We start from the raw sequence: 17,343 nt of genomic DNA on the forward strand, positions 1-17,343 counted from the left end.
GCTAGTACTTTCATTTTGGAAACAGGCGGTATTAATTGGTTTAAGCGCATCCCCTCGCGAGGCCTCTTCATGTTCCCGGACTGCCTGGCGGCGCTTTGCCCACTGTGCACACCTGCTCATCTCCCAGGCTTAGCGAAAAATCCGATTAGGTGCCAACTTGCGTGTCCGACCAATAACAATGAACATCGTTACATACCGTCACTAATATAAGTTACCATCCGTATATGCAATACGCCTTCACGACACGTTGTTTTCCTTTGCTCATGCTCCGTGTCGATACCGCATCATCGATTTCGACCGACCTGGACATGCTTATCGCTTATAGCGAAAGTTTGCGATGTGCGGCCGATATTAGAAGATATTGGATTATACGACATTGGCCTAAAGAGTTGCCAGAGACGGCATGCTGGTTTCTACTCACCGTGAAGGAAATGTGTGTTCAAAATAAACTTCACACTGTGCCGTTTCGTGGGATTATACATATTTTCTCACCTATCCATTCAAACATGTACCGTTGTATGTCATATTATCTAAACAACGCGCTCAAGGCGAGCGGCAAGCCCGGCGTCGTGTAAAATAACCATTGTGAAACACGTTGTGTCTAAATATCGGGAATTTCTTCCGTAACTACACAACATACGGTCGCATATGGTCGCTTTGCGAGTTCATCTCACAGTTTTTCGTCAAATTCATTCGTAATTCAAGAAAGCTCGTCAAAGGCAAAAGTAATAAAAATAAGATGAGAAACACGCTGTAAGTAAACTGGGTTTTAAAGTTTGTTTACGGGTATCGCTGTAAACGGATCAGTCTCGGTAGAATGGAACTACAATCGTTAAACATTGGCTTGAGTCGCTTGCGATGTAGGTACTTTATCGGGAACGCGGACCACGTGACTATAAACCGGAGGCTCAATCGAGCTCCACGACGATGATCTTCTCCTTGATAAAAGCTCTTCCACCACCCTTATCGTGTCTTCGTCGTGAACCTGAGAATACGAAACGGAAGTAATTACTCTCCGCTGCTAACAACATCCTACACAAATGGTTTCGAAATTCGTAACACATCATGGATTCATTCCTCCAGGCGATATACGCCAATTATTGGACAGGTTTGTTATTGTTGCGTATGGGAATTTGTATCTGAAAGCGATTTTCCCCTGATTTCCGGAGATTATTGCGCACAAGGCGCAGAGTAGCGAAAATATAGGTTCTGAAATCTCCGTGTGAGATACCTCGATTGATACCCTTCTCATAGGGTCGTACACGTATGTTCGGACTGTTGAACTTCGACGCCTGTCTCGAGACGACGTGCCGGTGTCTTCTTCGATAATAACGACTGAATCGTATGACGGCGGTTGCAGCGATAACGTTTCGTAACTTGGCGGAAAGTCACTGTAGCGACGGACCTATAACAATCGAGATAGTTAGTAAGTTATCGGTATATTATTATGGTGAAATCCAGATCAAGCGCCTGATTAGATTTCAAATCAAACCCATAGGCTATCCAGTGACAGCTCAAATATAAAACCCCGCGCTCTGACAAGTTTGAACTCGAACTTAAACTTGGACGAGCTCTAAAAGCTCTCTAAACTGTACACAGTATACATCGGCGAGATTCTACTGTATACACGTATTTTCCAATGTCTGGTGAACCCCTGTTTAAATTCCCGTTCGAGTTGGCAGAATAGCATAGCCTCAAAATGGTCCTGAAGAATTCGAAATTCAATAGGTCCAATCCAAATCACATAATATGACTTGAGAAAAGCAGTTAAATCAATTCCTGCTGCAATTCTCAAACCTTTATTCATTTGATCGAACTCCAATCCACCCAAATCGTTCATGTATATTGTATATATACGCATATCGACGACAGTCGTGCAATAGTATTGACCTTTATGATGTATTCAATGTATATTGACACAACATAAAGTCCTATCGTAAGAGTACACAATATGCATATGCATAGAGATGAACACGACGTATTCACGCGTATACAAAACATGTTACATTGTGTATATTGGCTACTGGACAAGCCCAAAACAAATAAAGATTTTCATCGCTTAACTCTGCGAATATAAATCACTGAAGGCGCGAGTCATATATATCCCCTTTCCTATGGACAGTCTTAAAACCCACCACGCTCACAGAGAGCCTGGATTAAATTGTGCTTTATCACTTTTGTCCGAATTGTTTACTTTGCCACCGACCTGGAGAACATGTCAAACAGGCGGGGTTCGGTGCTTGGCTCGTTTCCTAATTCTGGATTCAAACCTCATAGTGAAGACATTGCCATCGGTGACTTATGCCGTCCTTAATGTTTCCTATCAATTCGAAACACGCACATCACACGCTCTATAAGGGTACCGGGATTAGGTATTGTCTTTCGTTCATAGACAAGGAGATTATTCAACACGAGGCGAGGTTTAAGAGGACAGAACGGTCGATTAAGCACAGTTTCGATTCAAGCAATTGCTATGGACAGAGGGTGGTCAGTAACGAAGTGCTTCTACTTTTTCGGAGTAATCAAGTATAGGTTATATCTACATACGCTACGTACTCAAGTGGTCATGTTTTTCGACTTCTCCCATTTCTACTTAACAGATTTGGACGCCAAACTACTTTTTACATTTGGTCTCGTCTAAAAAGACGGACTTTTGGCATTGGTTTGTATCACTTTTATGATATGAATTATCATATAAAGTGGGCGAAGCAGCCCCCATATCACGGTAACAGCTATATGTTCGAACATTTATGTATTAGTGGAGTCTTCAATCCAATTTGGTTGTCGCAAAGATTAATTTTGCAAAGTAACCCCTTTCTGATCAACTAATATGTGAATGCGACTCTTCCACGACATCTACTTTTCAAAACTACATACTTGAGTACTATTAATACTTGTGTTTCCACCTATACTTGATGTAGTTATGGAATGTATTGGAAATAGCTACTTCCACTGATATCAATTAAGTAGCAACATTGACTACTTTGACAACCTCTGATATGGGCATTAATGGACGGAATAATTTCGTAACTTCAGTTGCATCATATCTGAGACGGCGTCGTACCTAGGGTTGCACTTAAAAAAACAATTAAAAACAAACAAACACGTTTGAAACAAGCCCCCAATTTTAAACATGTTTATTATTTTTTTTAAGCCATGACGTCACGAATATTCAATTGTGACGTCATAATGGATTGACATTGGAAATTGAAAATGTATGGAAAATATAGCTCCTTTGATGAAATATCTATACTATAACTGTTGAACCGACTATTATGAGGGTTCCCACCATCCCATATCGATATACGTCGGCTAAATCGGGTGGTGATTGTGATTGTCCATAGGCTCATACAACATGTTTTTTGGAAAGTATTTACACAATTATGGCATAATTTTGCAACTTGAAAAAAAAACATTTTTTATAAAGGCCTTCGTTTAAAAGTCTGTTTAAAACATGTTTCAAACAAAGTGTTTTAAAACACCGTTTGTTCTAAATGCAACCCTAGTCGTACCCAAGACGCCCCCAAGAATCAAATTAGTACATCAAATAACCTTTGCGTATATGCAGACCACAATATCCTATGCTTATTACGTATTACTAATTTGAACAGAGCACCAAATGTTTTCTTAAACCGTGAAGAACCCTCTGGATTAGTCCCCGGGACTGAGGTTTCAAGATTGACAGTATCGTGTATAGTGTATCCAATCCGAGTAATTGCAGGGGGAAAACACAGTGCGGACTGCAATTAACAACATCGACTTGCCTGACCTCGTAATTATTTGCGATTGGTAAAACACTAACTGTATGGAGTTCAAGAAACACCGGTCGGTATCGCAATATTTAGAGTCGGTTTCGTTTGTGTTTTGTGCCATAATGAGCAAGTTGTTTGACAAGACCCACAGTGTATATCCACTTCTCCGTCAACCCTGCATTCGAAAATCCAATTTCTTAATGAAATGACTCATGACTAATCCAATCATAAGTGCGCCTTGACGATGTTTGTTGTTTGTAGCAGCTCTTCGCGATTAGAATGGCGAATTTTTACATTTTTAACTGCTTACCAACGTTATGGATCGTCTGGTCGAGCCGGGAGCCGCACCACTTCTATTTTCTTCCCCCTGAAATATAAGAAAAGCATTCGTTTGTCGTGAGAAAAACACGGAGATCAGTCGTATTGAGTCAAGTGGAGATGTAAATTTAGGTCAGACTCGTAGGCGTATTAGATTTGTATTTGCGAAACCTGACTTACATTCGGACATAACATCTACAGACTTTGTGACTCAAGATATATTGTGACACGGCATTTGGAGTAAAATATATTATGTCCAATGTACTGGCCCCGACATTGGCAGTTGTGAATTGGCATTGCCACTATACTTTGCCGTTTAATTTTTTTATCACAATAATCCTTCAAGTATAAGATTTGATTGCGTACCATCTTGTCGCATGAACGTATTATCATGTAAAGCAGGGCTTCCGGCAAACAGTCGCGACCTTTCTCTTTCGTGGTGCCTGTGACCAATTTGTTGGTGGATAGCTCTCTGCTAGTATATTATATTGAACATATAATGAAAAAGCTACTCCCATACTATCATAATTATCATCATTTCCGACTGGTCTGGAAGAAGTAAGATGGTATTGGACAGCGTGACATTGAAACCAACACGCATAGCTAGTGTTGGATACATATTTAGGTGATTGCCAATACTCTTTAATCCCGTGTATGTGTATGAACAGTTTCCCCTATTCATAAAATGCCTAGAACTCCGCCGGTTTGTTACCAGGAATACAGAGGCAGCGTATGGCTGATAAATATATATATTTTGCACAACAGGTATGCAATCTGCACGCGACAGGCTGGATTATTGTCAATGTCGTGGAACGATTTCACGGAAAGGAAACACAGCAAATAACACATATATGTCACCACGACGTGGCCTTGGTCGGTCTGAAAACGGCTCGGAAATTTTGTAGCTGTAGTTTGTTTCCGAGCAATACATCATGTTAAACATGCACATCAAACACATTTTACTAGCTACAAAAAAGTTCAACGTTTCTGCGTATTCTCTTTGAAGGTTTACGAAGCAAGACATGGCGTGATGAATGGCAATGTCGTAATGTTTAATCAACATTATCAAATGTTATTATCGGTAGTGAAGTCATTACAATACCCATTCGTTCAGGTAAATAACACATCTAAACAATCTTGCACCATTTTAATTCGGATGTGTGACTATATTGATAAACCGGTATTGAACTCGCTTTTTGGAACTATTACAGTATCGACTGCGGTGACATGGGTACAATCACAGCAATATGTCAAAATTTAGAGAAGTATATTCACACAGAGGCCCGCAGATATTAACAAACTATGCCAGATATCTATCTCCACGTCATAGATATTGACATTATTTCTCAAAACACCCTAAGGCCAGTGGTTCCCTTTTTCGTCTCGTGCCCATCTTGGCCGATATTTGAGCTAAAATCCCCCCCCCCCCTATGAAAAAGTTGTCCGTGACTAAATAAATGTGCTTTTTAACGCGCAACCATTTGTTGACTGAGCAATTAATGGCCAAACATATTCAGATATGTCCGAACTATAGCGAATGCGGAACGCACTGAACTTTGGTAAAGTACAGTCAAATTTGACCTGTTTTTGACCGGTCGGGTAGCCGCTGACGAAAAATAAATCACCAAGTCCGCTTGCTATGGACTTGCGTTGAATCGATGAATTTGGTACGGTATGTTTTTCACGTTAGCTCATATGTTGACTTGAGAAGTTAAACAATTTCACTAGCGGCCTTGTGCTGAATTCGGCTCGACGTTTTCCTGCTTGGTAGCAATTCGGTCGCGAGGCTGTCACGGACCCAACGAAATCGTCTCATCAGCCTCACTTTATCAGGGGGTGTAATATCTACGGAAGGCATTTAAACATACGCCTAGCTTGAAATCCGCCAAAGAAACATACAATTGTAAAGAACTAATTTCTACTTAACAGTTCTATACCATTAAAATCTAAAAACCTTGTGAACCCAGTGTATCTTCCGATACAATGCCAACGTCAGATTTTCCCTTCAAAAGTTAAGCCAGATTCCCCCCTAAAAATTTCAGAATCCCCCCCCCCCTCCGGTTGAGAACCACTGCCCTAAGCCAACATCAGCCGCAGCTTTTTTAATCTCGCTAAAGCATCGAAGGAGGTATAATAGGTGTAGGCGGGGAAACGGCTACACATGCTTAGCTCATGGTAAGAATTATATTATCCGTTGATCGCTCTTTAGTCCACCCGCGTCTTTCTCTATATGTAATACACCAAACACCGCTAATACAATGCCAGCTATACACAACGGCCTACCATACTAAACTACTAGGTCATGCTTCCGATGGTGAATGGAATGCAGCAGAACAAAATGTGGCTGAAAGGTTTTGGCTTGCACTATAAGGAATCGTCGCAATAATGGCATTTTAACCACGAAGTCGGGAATTCGCACTATTTGGGATCAGTTTTGTCATTACTAACGTTGCTTTGCTACAAAACACCTGAAGCCGTCGGAAATTTTGTGTGACGAAACCAAGACTATACGATGTCACAAGACCGTGTCGTATGTATATTGTATATATTCATGATTGACGTCTTTTTCATATGAATTCTGCATACACAAACACTAAAATTTGATGTCAACCATCGTACTCATAATGTCACATATTTCCGACTAACCATCAAGCGCAAGCCGACATTTTACATCAACTCCGTGGTGACGCACGAATTATCATGACGTTACTTCCCCCGGATATTGTTGTATTGTTCGCGCGTGCGTGTATTGTTCATATGATGATAGATGCGACAATAACATTGGGGAGCTAATCCAATATTTATCATCAAACCTGCCACACTTCATCTAGAACCACCTTCCCTTAAGATACCTTAAACAAGAGTTTATCCGTAGGTAAATTTGGGGGAATCTATAGGCCTAAGCCTTAATCAAATAGTACCAAGACATTTTCCCTGTACTATCAATTCAACCAGGAACATAACCAAGATATTTCATGAGCTTTGATGAAAGATTTAATAAAAAATATTCAGCCTGCTTCTACTTACCTCCTCGCCCAGGTTTCTGATTCGCGGTCGCACCGCGAATGAATCTGTGAAAATTTTCGGACAGAACTTTTGCGAGCACTTCGGGCATATAAGCTGCCAACTTATTACGAGTAAGCAGATTATGCAAAGGGCTAATATTGCACCAATCGGTATCATGAATCCCAGATCTGAAAGAAAACGAGCCGCGTTAGAGAAATTCATGGTCTGCACAACGGTTGATGCATTGTGAAATATTCTGAATAGTATTGCAATTCCGATATGGAACCATGGGCCTTGGCTTGGCGTCTTGATATGATTTCGTATCTGAATGATGTATTGTGTTGTTCGTGGGGAATACTCCCGATGTCTATCGAAACAGGTACCAGTTTATAACAGTTGATTTTTCAACATTTATTTCAGTGTCGGTCGTCATATTGCGCACAGGCTCGTGTACCTGATCGACTTCTGTGAGATAATGGTGAATAAACTAAAGCGATGTAGCACACATAAATATACACAATTAAAGTACCCACGTACAGCCTCAAGGGCAAAGGGATATCTTACATAAACAACGAATGGCAACCAATAATACAAAGCTGGGTAGTAGAAACAAGGATTTTATGGCTGCATTAGGGCGTGTCAAAGGAGTGCGTTACACGGGTTTTCCCGTTGACATGTTGCCCGTGGATAAAGCATCTCTCATCTATGGACAGGTGGGACCTGCCCGTGTCATTCCGCACCTCGTGCCGAAATCCACAGGAAACTCCAGATCGCAAGTTTGTAATTAATTATTATGTAGGGATAAGGAAATAGTCCTCCATCACTAATACCTCCTTGACCCGGCCGGTTTAAAGACGGATCACTGCATTTCCTTATAAACAAATCCCCTATCGTACTTGGGATCGGTAACAGGGCGCTCAGGGTGACTTTCAGTCCACAAGCGACGCTGAACTTCCGTCTCGCCATGTGAAACAGGCGGTAAATCGGATCTGCCGATCATCATTTATATCTGTGACTAGTCAATACGTGTGGTGCATATAGTGGACGATAGTGATGAGTCAAAAGGAATTGGTTCACTTTCGAATGAGGTAACATTCAACTGGCGCGGCATAACACTGTACTGTGCAAACGAAAATATTGTATTTCTCCGATTTCCACCATATCGTATCGTGAAAATCAGGTGAGCTGCACTTTCTGGCGCGAAATTTCACCATGTCCTATAGATGTGTATCCTTTCAATACAATATCCATTGCATAATAATATTTATTAACTCGAAGACTTTTCGGGTGCCTCTTTTCAAGAGTTAACGGCACAGTAAAGGGATTTGAACAGATTTAAAAGCAAAACCAAAAAGGCGAAGTATGACGCAACAATCAAAATCACAAACCATGAAATTCGCATTGTACCAATGGCAGATGTGTATCCCTGTAGGGTAGGCTTACCATATTTTGGAAATCTAAAAAGAGGACACTTTTTCAAAAATTTGAGACTTGCAAAACTGGAGTAGAATTCTCAAAAACCGGTGAATTTTTCCCACTTTGTGCCGGGTTGACTAAAAAAAAGGTCATCTCTCCGCGCTCAGAGCTCATAATACCGTTTTTTTTTCTCCGCATTGCTAGGTGGATGACTAAAAAAATAGGTCATCTTTCCGCTCGGAGCTCAATATAGCGTTTTTCGCTCCGAAATACCCTCCGGAGCGTCACTTCTGTACTAATTTACGGCATATCACTCGCAATTTGCTCTAAATCTGACCTAAATTTTCAAAATAGAGGACAAAATCTCAAAAAAGAGGACAAAAGACCGTCCTCCGAGGACACTTTCAAAAAAGTCAAAAAAGAGGACAAATCCTCTTAAAAGAGGACGTATGGTAAGGCTACTATAGGGTGAAGTGGATTCTATTCGCGTTACCCACCCCACGAATGTCCAAAAAAGTGGTTTACATCAACTGAACCCCTTGGTGCGTTTCATTGGTTTTCAGCCATTGGAATTGGTGTGAAAGAAACAATTTGTACCAGAATTTACCGATGGCTTGATTTGGACCATATTTGATATTGCGGAAATCAATAAATAACGATGGATCCGTAAAATCATTGCTCTGTAATTCGCTGGATCCGAGATAGCGGTAATTTGGAGTATTTGGAGTAAATATGCATCATGCGACGTAAATTAACCGCGAATTGGCTATGCATCGTCATTGGGAATACTCTATTGCATCACCATCATGCACATTATAGCAAATTGACGTCATACTGAAATCATAACGTGAATCGATTGTAGTTTTACTCTTGCTATCAAAGACTGATGAATTCGCATATCTGCATTCATGAAATATTCGTGAGAAATGATACTAGTAGTATAGATAGTAGTGATGTTTATCGCCCTAATCTGCTGGATATACAAAACGAAATGTGGGTTGTCATTTAAAGTTTCACATGTCATTTCACCGCGTTGTTTTTAGCGCAAGCGAGGGATCGCTAACTTTGTATGGTCTCCATGATATACCAATGCCAATGCAGTCATCGACATCAACACGAATTCTGGAATTGGCACTGACAAAGCTTCATTTGGACAGGCGATGTAATGCCAACAATTATACGCTAACCGAAGACACGCTTGATGAGGTGCCATGTACTTTGTGCAGTAGGGCGGTTCAAAAATAACCTTTTTTCGTTAATTTTGCGGGCTACGTGATTAAATCGTTAGGTTGCCTTAAAAAACGACGCACACCAAATTTGAATTCATTCCAACCAATATTCGCGGTTTACGTAGAGTTTGAAAATTTTGAATTTGCCCAGAAACGCAAAAAAAATTTTTTTTCAATTTTTTCTGCCAACCACATGAAAATGTTGGGCTGTCTTCAAAAACTATGCAAAACAAATTTGACTCAATTCCAAGCCGTAGAAGTGGAGTTATATCAGTTTTTCTTTGATAATTCTGGGATTATCCTTGATCGGTGGATAATCCAATAATTTCCATCGAAAAACTGGAATAACTCCGCTTCTACGGCTTGGAATTGAGTAAAATTTGTTTTGCATAGTCTTTGAAGACAGCCGAACAATTTCATGGGGTTGGCAGAAAAATTGGAAAAATTTTTTTTTTTGCGTTTCTGGGCAAATTCAAAATTTTCAAACTCTACGTAAACCGCGAATATTGCTTGGAATGAATTCAAATTTGGTATGCGTCGTTTTTTAAGGCAACCTAACGATTTAATCACGTAGCCCGCAAGATTAAGGAAAAAAGGTTATTTTTGAACCGCCCTATTGTGCAGCATATATTGTGGCCGTCTGTTGTGTTACATTGCCGAATGGGGCTGGGAAGTGTTACTCATCATCACCAGCAAACGTGTTTTGCTGGGTTCTGTCACGTAATCTGTATACATTGAAAAGCGCTCAAAATGAAAAGCACTTGTTAACTGTTCAACTGCAAGTGTGAAAATGCTGTTACAGAAATGAGGGAAGTAAACACAAATTACGTTGAAGACTGTAACGATCCCGTTCATTCAACGGCGGTGTTTAGCCCATAAACCTAATGCGCAACGCCAGCAATGACTATGGCGGAAGACAAAAAATTCCAAGGAAGTTGAAATTTTCAATATTGAATTCGCAGCAGAGTGCTATAATATTGATCACGTCACAACGCCCGATATACGCCAAAGAAATGATAAGCAGAGATGTATTGTAGAAAGCTAGCACTATACATTATACAATTATCAGGTATACTTTCGTTGATGAAAATGTCACCTTCACCAAAAACTGCATAAACTGACACTTCACTAAAATTAGAGAATATAATACAGGCTCTTACATAAATTATATTCTTCCGGCTCCGAATTACTTCCGCTATTCGATCCTCGTCCTAAGGAGTTTGTTGACATCCTGGGGTTGCTTCGATTCTCCTTCCAAGTATATACTAAGAATCCGCGCGGATATCAGCACTGCGGATTAGACACCCTATATTTTTATTGATCATTGATCACGTTCTCTGTAAAGTAGGCTATATTTTCAGATGACAATTAACATTCATGTTTTACGTTAAATTTGACTCACTCTAGCTATATGTGATAATTTCATACGTTCAGACCCAGAGTTAAAATCGCAAATGTAATTCATTTCGTTCATCGTCGGCATATTTGCAAATTCGATGCTCTATTTTATAGAAAATAAATTTTCGCACGGGAGTTTGAGTATACTGCCTCGTTAAGCAATATTTTGATTCGACTCTTTCAATTACACGGTCCATCCACGGTAAAAGTCACCAATGGTAATTTCCTGTCCGTACTATGGATACGTCATTTTGACTTAACGAGGTTTTTGGTGATCCTCTTTCATAGCGCGTGTTCGACCGTACGTCATCGCAACAATTCTGACAGATTGAAAGAGATGGTGTCAATTCGTCGAGGATAATCCCCGTGATTATGATTGCGTTTGCTAAATGAGGATATAGTTAACCAGAACGTGCCTAAAGAAGCAAAAAGATCGCCCTTATCCACAGACTGATCTGACACTCTGATTGTAACCGTTACATAAATCTGAAAGATGACATTGTTATCATCCATGCTTTGACTTGTACATAATTTTGTCATAATCTGCAACTATCTGTTTCCGACCACCAGAGATGCCCGCAGGTGGAGGGATGAAATCGGGAGGAGGTTTTATGATCATGCCAGGCTCGGGCTTGCACGAATTAGAATTCACGGCCTTATGCTCTAATTGCATTTTCGCGAAACGACTTGTGAATGTATTCCGGCTTGCATTCGACATAATGCTTGTATTTCTTATATCCGTCTGTCCTTCAATTCATGTCAATTCGACAGCGGGATTTATTTTCCTGGATATTCTCGAGCATCTTTGATTCAGCCGAAGTAAATATTTGCTATATACTAGCAAAATATGAGTAATTATTCAGCTCCTCAACTATGAGTGTGTACGCAGAATATGCTTTGGTAAAGATTACAAATTTCGTTATAATCATTCCGTTGTGAGCCGTCTACGAATATAGCTAGAAATCAATAGCAATCAACATGAATAGGCAGTTAAGGTATAGCATCGGCACGATAGAGACTGCCTATTTTGTGCTGGGGCAAACACAGTACCACCAAACTGGATAGTTTCCTTCCACCTTCTAGTCATCTCATGATACTCGTCATCAATCACCATCGTACACTTTCATTGAAATACAAAGTCAGGCGTCATTCGCCGAAAGGCAATTCTCCCAAGACACTTCCGCAAGGCTATTTTATATGGTTAAAAACTCCGATAACAATGTCAACATGGTTATCGGGGACCAATTGTGAATGTCTCATTCCGACTTCGGATTTTTGGGTGCGTCAATATGATTTGTGGCTCGGTATAGGCATTGTCTGACCTCCATATAATTCCGTATACAGGTGGATATTTATATGTATCATCATTGGATGTCACTGCGAACTCTGCATTGCATGGATTCACAATATCTCTACTAATTTGGATTACATCAAGGTCAGCTGTATCGGACATCCCTAACTTTCGTCATTTCTGGAAGGCTTGCGCCTATAGCCTTTGCGATATGGCTAGCAAATGTCTGTTTACTACTAAAAAACTAAATCCACATGTGCCATTGTACACTATAGATCCTGTCACAGGTACACAACTATAATGAATCGAATTTTCTTCAAGGTTTATGAAGCCTGTTAGCAAGCAATGTAATCAGACTAGTACAACAACCCGTATACTTATAGGCGAAGGTAAAAATCATAACAGGAGAAGGTCTATACTAGGGCTACATTTAAAACAAGAATCAATTTAAAACAAACATGATTCAAACATGACCCTTCTTTAAAATATGTTTTTTTTTAGTCATGACGTCACTACTCTTCAATTTTGACGCCACAGTAGATTGACATTGCCATTGAAAATGTTGGGTAAATATGGCTCCTTCGACGGAAAAGGGCTTCCGACCACTAAATAGATCAAAAATATTTTTAACAAGGGCTACATCGTTATGCAGCATTTTTACGGTCGGTGGTCATCATCATCAGAACACCCATTCCGTACCAATGATCAATATTACTTGTTATAACTGCTGAACCGACGACTATTTCGCTGGTTCCAGATACTCCGTGTCGACTAAATTGGGTGAAAATCGTCCATAAGGCTCATGCTACATGTTTTTCGAATGTACTTAAATAAGTATGGGGTAATTATCCGTTTGAAAAAAGATATGATTTTTTTAAAAGGCGTTTGTTTAGTACACTGTTTAAAACATGTTTTAAACAAAGTGTTTTAAAACACCGCTTGTTTTTTTTTAAATGCAACCCTAGCTATATAATTTCGTTCACGCGCTAAATGTCAACTATTTTATGACATATATACATGCCTGTACAGTACAGTGACACTTGTGTAGCCATTTGATATGCTTTGCTGCTGATTTCTTACTTTTGCTGACAGGAAATTTGCCATAACAGACGACAAGTCAGATAACGGAATTGATCTCCCGTTTGTTTTAGTCTATTTTTCATTGCTTCGTTGAGAAGATCGTTTGGTCATCGTTTAATAAAGAAAAAAGACCGACATCTAAAACACGACGTAATCATTCTCTACAGAGTCTATAGTGCCTACTTATTTTGGCCTTCGTTGAACTCAATATGATTAACATATTCGGTATGTAGATTCTTTGTAAAATCGGCAGCCGACTGACAATGCTCATTTTTCAAATCTTCCATACGTTATCTTCTCAGGCGTCATAAAACCACAGGTATCAACTCTCAAGCAACTTCAGCAAAGGCATAATCTAGCTCATCGAATCGTTAGCGACTGTCTCTGACTAGGCATCATGCATGTGTAGCTCATTCGTATCGAAGGGACATTGATGACTGTATTACGTCATTTCCTGGTGTAATGCGTGGTAGGTATTAGTATAGCGTGACTTGAAATCACGACGAAAATACGTGCCGTGTGCACAATTCTAACAGACGAGATCTGGATGTTGACCTTAAAGGCGACCAAAGTATTTAATGACCCGCTACTGTGAATATCGGGCTTATTCAGTAATAATAATGTTCCGCATACAGTTCATCCATGGGATAATGCTGATATTTCTGTCATTGTCGTTCCTATCTCATGCTTTATAACTTTTGTAGGTGTTTCGCAGAAGTTAAGTAGACGGGTTTAAGCCATGATAATTTAGCGTTAGTGAAAACACATCTTCTTGACTTTTCGCAAGATTGCCGCTTTCAGTTTAGGGAGCTTGAAAAGAATTGCGGCCAAATTCTTCGCTACGTATTATCCGTACTTATCCTCTTGTAAATTTGTTGACGAAAGATCATAGGGCGTGGGATATATCAACTCGCGGACGCCTCTGCGTAATTTCCTGGAAGTTTTCGATTGCATAATTGACCGAAATATTTCTCCAGACCATGACACTTGAACCTTCATATGCTCTGTCATCGGGTGGCGCAATAGAGTAGCCCTTCTCTGGCGGGAAAACGCGAAGAGAGTACGCTGCGTAATCAGGAATATTGGACTTGATAATGCCATGAATAATATAATCATGATGACCAAGTGTCTGCGACATTTCTTCATCTTGTTACAAGACTGACATTTAGCCTACTCTAAATGGTGAATTTTTGTCCTCCCAAAATGTTTTAATCCGCATAACAGCTGATGCGCACTGAGCAGTAATATTCACTGCATTCACAGGCGTCTTTGGCATTGCGACATGTACGGGTACATGTATGTTCCATTCCCATTCTTGCCTGTCCTGCAAAATCAGAGAGTATATTCTTAACTTCATTCTATTTTGGCATTAGAGTTGGTTTAAATAGACCCAAAAACGTGACTGTAGGAAAGTTCTGAAATGATTAAGATCTAGTCCTGATGCTATTCGTGAGTGTATTTTTCGATTGCTACCACGAAACTGTTCTATTCACCGCTACAAAAGCTGAGTAATGCCTGTATGGTGAATGTATTATCGCCAAAAATAATGACAATCGAATTTAATCTAGAGAGGAAAACGGATGACTACGGATGATACGAACACCAGAAAAGTTCTGGTCCGTTTGAATTGAACACAAACTTTTTAAAAGTTTTGCTATTGACGCGAACGTGAACACGAACCTTTGACGTTCCAATGCTGATTTCAAAGACTTATTCTCCGTCAGCTTATAATGTATACACATATACAATACTTGAGGGATAAAAAAGCTTTACAAAACGCAATAACATCAGATTTCCGTTGTGTCGTTCGCAAATATGATAGAGTCGAAAATGGCTTCATTCGAGATCTGCATATTGCCCACTGAGTTCATCAACTCTCAGTAGCCCTGCCACATGGTTTTAATCTTATTACAATGCAATACAATATGCGTATTAATTATATACGACTTATTTCTTTGTGTCATAATTGGAAAATTTACGCGAGTTCGTATTGAAATTGAACTCATCTCAAGTTTTGTTCAAATGAACATTTCATACGCGACAACAGTGCATAGTGATCAACAATGAACTTGCCCGCTGTAAATACAGAGCTGTCGAAAGCCCAGAGGAAGAGAGAGCCGTACTCGAGAAAGCCGGCAGCAGAGATCAGAAAAAGTACGCAAGAAAGCGGAGAAATACCAATTGTTTGTGTGAATAAACAAACAAACAATCATCAATCATATGGTAGCACTGGTCCAGTTCGACTCCGGTCGTTAATCGCACATAGTTTAGCCCAGTGGTTCCCAACGTGGGCGATTTGGCGGCCTAGGGGGCGAAAATGACGAAGGGGGCGATAGGGGGGCGAAAATGGACAAAGGCGGCGACAGGGGGCGAAAATAGCGAAGTAAAGGGGGCGATGACGCGTTAAAACGGCTATATTGGAGTCAAGTCGGAGAAATGACCTTTTTTTTTCGGCAACCCACCGAAATTTAGTTACAAAAGTGTCAATTTCGACAATGAGCCGAAATGTTGACCTTTTTTTTAGTCAACCCGCCGATGATTACAGATTGTATAACGATTTTTCGGTTCACAGAATCTGGGGGGCGATGATCGGCATTGAGCTTGAAAAGGGGGCGATGAGTCGAAAAAGGTTGGGAACCACTGGTTTAGCCTATGACTACGTTGAGTTCTGGAAATCTCAGAAGTAAAAGACCTGAACCGGGGCCTATAGAAAACAAATATCCGGCCGATTTCTATTTTCAGCATAATATAGCTGTGAGTCATTATATACCGCGATGAAATTTGTGAAGTCAACGCATGATTCACATGTGACACACCATCACTCGAAGAAACTGCTCCGCACTGCAAGAGCCCCTCATTCTATCCGATATTGGAGAGAGTCCTCGGAGCCCATGCAGTCACGATCATACACAAAAAATAATAATATCATATGCAGTATACGGGATTGTGTCAGGCGTAGAGCTGACTCTTCCATTGCTCAGGAATATACGCTCATGTTGTTAGCACAGTCTGTTTCTTGGTCATACGTGTAACTGACTTGCATGTTACCCACAAACAGGACACCGTTACGTTGGATTTCCTTTTTACTACCACCGTGACCGTGACACAGTGAGTGATCATAAATTGAAATTCAAGGACGTTTGGTTACAGAAGTTGCAATAACCAGTAGCCTACTTTCTTTCATCCCTTTAAAAGGTTTACAGCAGGGGTGTCAAACTCAGAGCCGGATTCAATGATTCAAATCGCCCGCGGGCCGGACCAGTCAACTGAGTACAAAATACTACCTTGTGCCCTTGCTTTTCATTTCAATACTTTAATATCAAGCATATATGGAAAATACACGGCTCACAGGGGTTTTATTCTAGCAAGTCACAACACTTTTATTCGCGAGCAATTGACAAAATACGATGATTGTCCGGTTGAATCCAGTCAAGAACCGTTAAAACAGTGACGCTAACGACGACAAAAGTTGGCATATTTTTATTCTCCCTCTGCTGTAGTCGTAATCTGGCGTTAGCCCAGAGTATGCCCTGTGGGGAATACAAAATATTCAACTGTAAACACGAACGTTGGAATTTGGATTATTATTATTAAATCGCAAATCGAGTTTCTCTTCAGCCGGGGACCTATCGTATGAAAAGTGACACAGCAGTAAGATAATAGATATTTGAATCATATCTTTCTGTAACTAATATATCTTGTATACTGCATATAATGGTTCCGTATTGGCGTTTTCGCTTCTGTGAAAAATAACTTTTTGGTCCATTTTTCCATAAAAATCTGAACTCAGTGTGCACTTTTGCCTTCGCGAATTATAGAGAGCGAAACCGCAACGTCGTAGTCTGGTCGTTAT

General features: G+C 40.2%; 1 protein-coding gene and 1 long non-coding RNA gene across 2 annotated transcripts; one reads left to right on the forward strand and one right to left on the reverse strand.

The window, feature by feature from the left end:
• Positions 1–670: 670 nt before the first annotated feature.
• LOC145449177 (uncharacterized) lies at positions 671–13,243 on the reverse strand. The gene is made up of 5 exons (XM_080327648.1): positions 10,882–13,243; positions 7,098–7,264; positions 4,063–4,119; positions 1,232–1,405; positions 671–985 (listed from the first exon to the last, which is right to left on the reverse strand). The coding sequence occupies exons 1-5, from the start codon at positions 10,949–10,951 to the stop codon at positions 833–835; spliced, it is 621 nt and encodes a 206-aa protein (XP_080183774.1). The 5' UTR covers positions 10,952–13,243; the 3' UTR covers positions 671–832.
• LOC145449179 (uncharacterized) lies at positions 4,888–6,524 on the forward strand. Its single transcript, XR_013918160.1, has 2 exons — positions 4,888–5,431; positions 6,152–6,524. It is a non-coding gene; the product is annotated as an uncharacterized LOC145449179 (long non-coding RNA).
• Positions 13,244–17,343: the final 4,100 nt, after the last annotated feature.

The sequence above is a fragment of the Botryllus schlosseri genome, chromosome 10 (assembly GCF_051294905.1).
Source record: "Botryllus schlosseri isolate E-star chromosome 10, Bs_hap1, whole genome shotgun sequence".
Classification (NCBI taxonomy): domain Eukaryota; kingdom Metazoa; phylum Chordata; class Ascidiacea; order Stolidobranchia; family Styelidae; genus Botryllus; species Botryllus schlosseri.

Bases quoted from the DNA above. Each gene is read 5' to 3' on its own strand.
- LOC145449177 (XM_080327648.1), bottom strand. From the start codon at position 10,951: ATGTCAACAAACTCCTTAGGACGAGGATCGAATAGCGGAAGTAATTCG. The intron at 7,265-10,881 runs GTAAGAGCCTGT...GTTTTCTTTCAG, and splicing joins GCCGGAAGAATATAATTTAT to ATCTGGGATTCATGATACCG. The intron at 986-1,231 runs GTATCTCACACG...TCGTATTCTCAG, and splicing joins TGAGAAGGGTATCAATCGAG to GTTCACGACGAAGACACGAT.